This window comes from Austrofundulus limnaeus, unplaced genomic scaffold, assembly GCF_001266775.1.
Source record: "Austrofundulus limnaeus strain Quisiro unplaced genomic scaffold, Austrofundulus_limnaeus-1.0 Scaffold8, whole genome shotgun sequence".
In the NCBI taxonomy this organism is placed as follows: Eukaryota; Metazoa; Chordata; class Actinopteri; order Cyprinodontiformes; family Rivulidae; genus Austrofundulus; species Austrofundulus limnaeus.
This window is the reverse complement of record NW_013952410.1, coordinates 2,044,389-2,053,522: the sequence shown is the minus strand read 5'-3', so window position 1 is coordinate 2,053,522 and position 9,134 is coordinate 2,044,389. Positions and strand designations below refer to the sequence as shown.

At 37.4% G+C, this 9,134-nt stretch overlaps 1 protein-coding gene across 4 annotated transcripts in view; it reads left to right on the top strand.

Annotated features, from left to right (window-relative positions):
• Positions 1–9,134, top strand: part of negr1 (neuronal growth regulator 1) — a 208,533-nt gene that overhangs the window by 133,604 nt on the left and 65,795 nt on the right. For all 4 annotated transcript variants that reach the window (XM_013999966.1, XM_013999944.1, XM_013999950.1 and 1 more), the window contains exon 6: positions 1,429–1,577. In XM_013999966.1, coding sequence (XP_013855420.1) covers positions 1,429–1,577 — 149 coding nt within the window. The remainder of the gene's footprint in view (positions 1–1,428; positions 1,578–9,134) is intronic.

Sequence of the window (9,134 nt, the reverse complement as noted above, 5' to 3'; positions counted from 1 at the left end):
TATCTAATGCTTTACTCTATCAGCAACTATTTAATTTCTTATATATTAGAGGAAAATCACAATCCAGTTAAACAAGTAAAAACAAAACCTGAATAAAATCCAGTTATTTGACTTTAAAATGCAGAAAAGATAATTAAAGTTTATCATTTGTTGCTCTTTTCGTACCAAGATCAGATTACTGAAAAATTTTAACTTAATTTTCTTGACCTGCGTATTGTTCAGCTGTCATGAGAAGTATGTGACAAAAAAAGAAACCATAAAACTATTTTACAGCTGGATAAAATGTTGACGAGGGCCAGATTTGGCCCACGGGCCTTGGGTTTGTCATGTACTGTATACAGTATGTATATAATGATATTTTAACCACTACCTCCAATAAAGGGTTAAAGGGTAGAGTTAAGAGTTGTAGTCACAGTGGGAACAATGGGTTTGGGTGTATTYGTTAGAAATAAGGTCACACACTGTGTTTTAGCTCAGGCCACCACTCAAASCAACTTGAGCCAAAAATATATGAAGAAATTTAGAGTTAGTAGAGGTTAGTACTGATGTTAGAAACACAACACTATATTCTTAAGTTCTCCTTTTTGTAATGTTGACAKTGTTTAATCTATTAKGTTTTGAWTGAAATAGGTATAGTTACATGTCTGAAACATCTTTTACAACACATAWTTAAACGTTTGAATGACATTAGCTGAGAATTTCGTCTGAAAGCCTGTGACTCAGCCGTAGGCCAGCAGGGGGCGAGCGAAGGCATTGAAGGGCCTGTATAAATAGATGKACTTCCTGTTTTTTCAGGCAGTGTGGGTTTACTGTCTGCCTCARCGACAATGAACCTCACTCAGATACCAGAGTTCTGGTGTTGTATGGTTTCATTCCTTCTACAAATCGCTTTATTTAACATTTGTGTTTATAATCTCGACTTCAGTTTATTGAATACAAATTTTCTTACATATAGACCAGGTGAGAGCAGAGTAGGGCCAAAACACAGATGGGAGGGAAAAGAAATCTTTCCACAACAATCTCCCCGACACATATGAGTTCACACTCTATTCTAATCACTACAGCTACACCAAAGTAAACAGATAAACATTCCTTAATTTCTCTGCACAGATGCCAGCAAACTACTTGAATAATATTTATTTTAGCGCGGCGCACCTGCAACAAAAGGATGAGCAGCGTGTCAAGTGGCAATCCCGCTGCTTCACCTCCGGGTCGTTCCTCTCTCGTCTAAGTCCCTCACAGCAGACTCTGCAAACCAGGGGATAAATAGATCCTGCTGAAGAGGCTGATGTAGTACTGTAACGATGAAGATCCACTCTACTTGACATTTACTCCATCCTTGACTTTTGCCACTTCTCTCCTCTCCCGACATTTTTTTAGTGTCGAAACCAAAGCCTCATTTGTGGCGTTTGTGTTGCTCTTTTTCAGGATTATCAAAGGCCAGGGCATCGACATCAAGAACCTCAGCTCCAGATCACTCCTTACAGTCACCAACATGACAGAGGATCGTTACGGGAACTACACGTGTATCGCCACCAACAAGCTAGGAACGGCTAATGCCAGCGTGCCTCTTATTCGTAAGTTCTCCTCCTTCCTGCTTGTGCTGAAGTTAGAAAGTGTTGTTGTCAGTGAAAGGTGAAACCTTTGCAGGTGCAACAAAACTAAATGGAGTGCATTTCAGTGTCCAAAAATCAGCATCAGACRTTTTCTTTTTTCCCCTCAACACTGTTGTAAAACCTGTGTTCTGCTCTGTTTGTGTGTCTGCTTCTAAAGTCTTTATATGAAAACGCCAACTGAAAGTGAAATTTAGCTTGGAGGTAATGACATCATAATTGCAACAACAGCTGCACAGGTTAGTAATGGCAGGCTGAGTGTCAAATAGAATGATGCAGCTTTTTTAAAAAAACAGTCCCGAGACTCGGCCCTTTCATAATTTTCAAAGCTTGCCGAGTTCAAAAGAGGCCAAAACATCAGCAGCCAAAGTGTAAGTGCATCAGTGATACGCTGCACAATTATTTATTGTTGCTCAGAGCATCACTCTTGAAAAAAAGATGTCCATAAAATGGTAGCTCCCATCAGTTTGAAGAGCATCATGACTCATTATATGGCAAAGCACTGCACAGCAGACTTGAGACATCATATCCCGAGTAAGAATGTCGACTCAAGGCATTTATTTAATCTTTTCGTTGTGACAGCTGGGAGTCAAACGAAACGGCTGTTTTTGTTTTAACAAAATCATTCAGAAGCTTGCTCACATTGGAATGGCTTTGTTTTGACACACTAATGACATATTCCATTGCAGTTTCACTTTTTTTATTATCTTTTGAAGAGATCTTTAYTGCATCATTTTGCTTTTTTTATGCRATTGTGTTCTGCCTAAACATTGTCTCAGACGCCTTTGGTGAAGACTTGGAGCTGTGTGTTGTGGAGGAGCCATAAACCAGGCTATATGGTCTCTCTGCAGACCAATAGAAGTCACAACAACTGCAGTACTGTCGGTTCTAGACATCGTAGACAAAGTGACGAACAAAAGTAGACAAAAAAACTCAAGGGGGAGGAAAACATGGATGAGTTTAAATACTTGGTTTCATTTAGAAAATCTGTGTGTTGTTAGGTATTTAAGGTGATTTATCAGCAAAATCAAAGAAAATCACTGGTTTAATCGTTAAAGTTAGTGTCAGTTTTAACAATAAAAAGTGGTAATGATTCATAATTTTAAAAGAAACAGCTCTAAATTTAATACATTTCAGCTGATTATTTTCTTAAATCTTCCTAAAACTTTAACAATTACCGAGTTTGTTGAGCCAAATAAAAGTTTATCAACCAGCGAGCCCACTGAGGATGAGGAGGGTYGGGATTGAAGCCTGTTGAGCTTTTCTAATTCCATCTGTAGCAGCGATTTTATCCGTTGATCCCAGCTGTCACTTGTGAGTGTGTAAAACCAGCAGGTGTAAAATGGGCACTGCTGAGGACAGCTGTTGGTGATGGAACCTCAGCTTTCCATCAATGTGACTCTGCACAAAATCAATGCACCGGCCATAACCCCAATAGCCCCGATTGTGTGAGTTTGTGCACACACTCCCAAAGCCGATATGACAAGCTCTTCAACCTGGTCCTTCAATCCACCAAACATACTAGAAATCGGGTTTTTGGAGTTTTCTCACTTAATATCTACAGAGCAACTTCTCGGTTTAATCTTTTGTAACTTAGATAAAGAGATTGAGTTGTTTTACAAATTGTGGTAACAAAAAACACTTTCACTCCATCAAGTTTGCTTTATAAGACTAATAATTATAACATTATAATGTAACTGCCTGATACTCATTAGGCAAGGCAGTGACGGGCACAGTTCCACTAATCCACTAATAACAGAAATAGCTTCTCATTTAGCGGATTAGCTTTTTTGCTAACTTTTGAAACCGTTAGCGAAACTATTATCTTCCGCTAATTTAGGTTCCACTTACAGACCATTTTGTAGTTGAAAAATGATACAAGTGCACATGCACAAAGTGARCCGAGCTTGCACATTTTTTTGGGAAAACGCTGAGGTGACTATGAAAACACGTGTGTAGCATTTAGCATCATTAGCAGCTAAACTTCAAACTAAGAGTGTCAAATAAAAAACATTTAACAATATTTAAATAACAAATRCAAAACTGACTGCATATAAAAAGTATTTGCYATTTGTTGTTTGACAAACTTCAAACAGTATTTATGAAAGTACAAACTYGATCAAAGAAATGYTTTTATTCTGAAAGGGGTAAACTGGAATCAATAGGAAGCYAACAACAGGTTTGCATCAGTCCCATCAGTCTTCAGCTGGAAGGAGATGAAGACGAGTGACGCAGGCTGAGTGACAGTCGTCTTAGCAGTYAGCGTTAGCTTCCACTAAACTTTAATCTGTTTAACGTTAACAAAGCTAAGATTCKTGTTTAGTGGATTACTGGTTAGTGAAGCGTTTTGGTTAGCTGTGCCCASAGCTTTAAAGCAATTGAAGTTCACAAAAAGGAATTTTTAACATGATCTCTACATGATTATTGTCCATCTAATATTGTGTTTGAAAAACATTTAATTTCTTCTTACAGACTCAAAAAATTATTTTATGTCATAAAAAGGCATACGGCTTAAAGATGGTTAAAAATGTCCAGAACATAACATCAGAAATCTGAGACTCAAAGACCTAACATGGAAACTCAGTTTTGGTCTGATGTCTCCTCTGAGACGTATTTCTGGGTTTCCAGGGATTAGGTGAGTAACAGACATACACCCAGGCTGCATCTTCTAGTCTTAAAATATAGTTACAATTTAAAAAGGCTAGTGARAAGCTAAATTGTAGTYGTTATGATACATTAAAGTTTATTATCATCCTGCTGATCTAATCWAACAAAAGCTTTCTGTGGGTTCACAGCTAAAAATTGTGTTCATTAGCAAGGAGAAACAGAGATTCCCTAAATACTCACTTCCAAACAAATCATAAAGCAGTTTGATGATTCCACCAAGAAGAATTAACCTTTTTTTTTTTGTCTTTATATTTGAATAAACTCATTCAGGCTTGTTTTACAGCTCCACTCAATCTTTCTTAATGTTTTTAAAGTTCATAAGCTAGCAAATGTAGCATTTTTTTTCCTTTTGTTTACCTGCATTTTTAGCAGCCGAACGAAGCAGAAAAAGTAAATATCTGGGGAAAATCATTTTCTCCATGTTTTAGAGTGAAATCTGGGTTTAACAATTTACTTTAATGCATTCAGTGCTGAAATATGAACAGGTGAATTTAATAATTCACCAGTTTGTGCTGCTCTCTCTGATGATAACATTGTCCCTAGCAGGACGTAGAATCAGAAAAGCGTAGTTTAAAAAAAGCTTGTATGTGGAGTWGGCTATTGTCAAAGGAGCCCTCCACTCCCCTGTTTGTGTATGCACAAAGAACATCAAAGGCTTGTTTCAGACTCTCAAATAGATGATCTTAATATGACACTAGCAAGGGCTCAAAGGCAGAACGACAAAAAAAAGCAAAAAAGAACTGTGAAAAAGCAAAGAGGAAGAGCTTCCTGAGTTGCCACCCCCAACTCCTTTCTCTTTTTCTTTTATTTACCTCTTTGACTCGTTATCTTTTTCATGTCTGACTTTTTCATACTCTTGTTCCCACTCTTTCCTCCTTGGAGCTCATTTCTGTCCTTTTTAAGACACAATCTACCTAACCCCCCCATCTCTTATAATCTCTACTAATGGAGGAGAGACCAGTTTGTATGTTTCTCTTAAGGAGAAATGGCATTCAGCACTCACTCAGCGCTAAAAACAAAACCCAGAGGTTAAATTTAGCCGGGGGTAAATCTGAATTGAAGAAATGCATCAATAGTCGCTGATGAGGAAGATGTGATGAAGGAGAAAGAAGCGCGCGTTTGATAGCGCGTTATATTAAGGTGAATTTTAAATAGCAGCACAATGTGGGTGGTTTGTTTTTGTTATCCTATTATATTTAGAGGTTTAAGTGGGGGTTATAAATTCATAAAGCAGRGGTTATGCACACTTAAAAGACATCTTGGAATATTTGAAATAAAATAATAGCATTAAGAGCTATGTTTCAATGATGTCTTCATCTTAAATGGACGCTCTGTTTACCAACGTGAATCCTTTTTGTCTCAACGTATTAGAATCGCATTAAACCAGGCTTGTTGTTGTCACTGATGAGAAAAACTCTGAATAAAGTAAACACATTTACCTTCTGTCCAGAGCAGCTATTGAAAAGCATGAAGTGTTTTTTATTTGTATTTTTTATGAAATGATACAAGAACAGAACTCCAGTTTGTGTTTGTTTACATGTTTACTTTCTGACTAATTTCTCTCRTTTTGAAACGAGCTGAATGGTCGCTTCCTCGCCATCTGCTGTATTCTGCCAATCGTACGACAAGGCCCATTCTGATTTCCTTGCTGTCAAACTATCAGTCACGGACTGTGAACTCTTTCGGCTAAGTGCCACTTTAAGCTATGTGTTAAAAGCTGCAGTAAAACATAAGCYGGAGTTATTTGCAAGCAGAGAGCAGAGCCTCTGTCACTTCGTGTTGGAGTAATGGCTGAATCTGGGAGTGTGCATGTGTTTCAGAGCTCCCAACGCTTTTAAAATGTTTTAAATAACGCATTTAAAAAAAAGAAAAACAATCAGTACAGTCGAGAGCACTTGTCATAATTGTTTGTACTTCAAAGGAACAGTTAACTGATGAAAGTTGAACGAGATCAGCTGGGTAATAATTGTAAATGAAGCAATGAATTATCAAAAACAATCATTTCTGTAAGTGTTAAAAGATTAAAACTTATATTGATGTAGTTAGTACTGTATTTTACCTGTAGTACAGTATAGTGTAGTACAGTGGTGGGTGGTGGTGATGTTTGGCTAATAAATATATAGATATACATAAAATGCTGATAAAACAAAATTAAATTTGTTGGTTACATTTACAGTTAGCCAGTTTAATGAGCTGTAAACCAAGGGGGTGTGACAAGATGTGTCAATCATTAAACAAATAGGGCTGTGAAAAGTTATCCCTTTAGAAAGACTYGGTGATCAAGATTGTTCGGCACCAGTTTGGTTGAAAGTTTCACAAAATGTGATGCAATATTTTTAATTTGTGTTTATTTAGGTTTTTAATATTTTTATTATAAACACCAGGGAAAGCTTATGCTGTGTTCACACCGAACGTGTTTCCAGCGTCAAAAATGCGTCAAATGCTTCAAATTGGACTTTGAGGATAGACGGTCATTACAATTGCTCTAGATGTGCGTCACGCACGTCGGGACAAGCCTCTGGTTGTTTTCCTCTGCCGGTCTYTGTTTAATGGCAGATAAAATTACGAAAGTGGCTTTGCTTGATTTACTGAGATCAAGAGAACGTCGCACTCACCGTTAAATAATTCATAATTAATTCAGAGGAGTTCTGAGTTTGTGAGTTTCACCACTCCACAACATTAGCCCTACTAGCCGACTACTACAGCATTTTTGCATTATAAGTCCCATCCTGGTCTTATTCTACCCTGGTTGTGTTTGCTTTGAGCARTGTCTCGCCTCGATGTGGGCAGGGATCATAATAAAATAAAAACGCATGAATCTTCTTAACTTTTGTTTGCRAACCAACTRTGGACTACATCAAACTGGAAGGAAAAKTAACAAMGACTGTATCATCCCATCCAGCAGTATGTCACTGAAAATGAGCGAGCAAGATGACAGATGATGGTGAACTAATGGTAGCTTGTGGTTGTTTAGTAAAAAAAGGTGAATCGACTGCACAAATGCCATTATACCAGCTGTCTCTGGAATAGTGCAATGCATTTTGTGCAGGAAGAACAAAATAAGTAATTGTATTTCATGACATATCAACACAGAGATAATTATGGTGTGCTGAGAACTTTTCCACAATCAGAGCAGTCAAAAGTGATCAAACCAGGCTTGTCAGCAGGGGCGGAGCCAGTGGGTGGCCAGGGGTGGACATGACCACCATAGAAAAATATTTGGCCACCTGTGTGACCAGGGGTCCCAGTCTTGCCACTGCTTCCCAGAAACTGGGTACATTTGTTTTGTTGGTTCCTTTACATAAAACCTGTCACCGATTAGTCATGATTTTATTTTCTTGCCATCTTTCTAAACCTGACACTGTCTATGCTCCTCACTTTGGATTATTTGATTAACAGATAAATAGTGCCTCACGCTGTGCTTGTCAGCCCGCCTTCAGCTCAGACATCAGGTTAGACGGAGACGTTTCCTGTGTTTGCCGTCATACTCTTTGAACTCTGTCAGGGGTGCACCGCCACTGCGCTTTTGTGCTTTTTAACACTTTTCACTCTTAGCGTGTCACCCATGTTGTCTTTTACCCATCAGTTAGCGATGGCTGCTTCTGATGACTCTGTCCTACTTTACTTTTCATCAATCGCTTCTTGAATTATAAAATTAACCGTGACATTATTCAGAAGCCATTCCAAAAGTTTTTTTTTTTTTTGAAATGGCTTCTGAATATTAGTGGATGATGTGCTGCTGGCTGCTCACTTTGCTGTCATGCCAGACATTATTCATGTGCAATCTGCGTCCTCATTTGCATTAGGAATGTTTATAAAAATAACTTTTGCAGCTCACTTTAGCAGCTGATGTATTTTCTCTTGGAAGTGCCTGCTTTACTGCTAATTCTCAAAGACTGGAAAAGTTTTAAAGGAAATCTTCTCTATAGATSGTACTAATGTTGACCTTTTTACATTATTCTTAATTCGTGTAACACACCTAACTCAGCCTGTTTTATTATTACCAGTGAAAAACTAATATATGAGCATAAGGTTTTGTACATAGGGTTTACTCAAAAGAATTATGCTTTGAATTCATTTTTGGCTTGTCAATATTATTGAGCTAGATCTCTAAAAATAAAAAGGCACACAGGTTCTAAACATAAATTGAAACATGATGCTGTTTCACTCAATGTAGTTCAGGTTTTATGTGATAGATTCTAATTGTGCCTCTTATGTTTGTTTTAGGTAGTGGGTTGTATGAGTTTTAATAGTGTCCTTGTTGAAATTGTTATCAGACTTCAAATCGACTATCTTTATATTTCTTTGTTTAGGCTCAATGAAATGTCCCCCAAGCAGCACAGATCTGTTGTTTTTATTTAAGTATTTCTAACACAATGCCCTGGATAATTGATGTTAGTATTCTGCTGTAAGTTTTAAACGACTTTTGCAGTAAATAAGTAGGTATTACTCAGCAAAATTTCTAAAACCTTTTTCAACTGTTAGAGGTGTTAGGTTAAGAAGCAGCCAGTCATAGTTGTTACCTACTGTATGTTTGGATACTTCAGGTTTTGCTGCCACCACTGAGTAGTTTTGTCTTTCTGATATATGTAGTGGTGTCTGGTGCAAAGAGCCACAAATCAATCTAGAGAAAATGAAAACTGACTTTTCAAGAGGCCGTGAGATGAGCTGATGAATATTTTGTTAATCACCTTGAAGAAATTTATAGTTTAGTACTGATTATAAACAACACCAGAGTATTAGGGTTTCCTTATTTTATAATACTTTTATAATGTTTGCTATATTATGTGTTAATTAAATTAGGTAGATACATGTCTGAATCAATAACAACACTTAAGTGAACCGTTTTTAAAC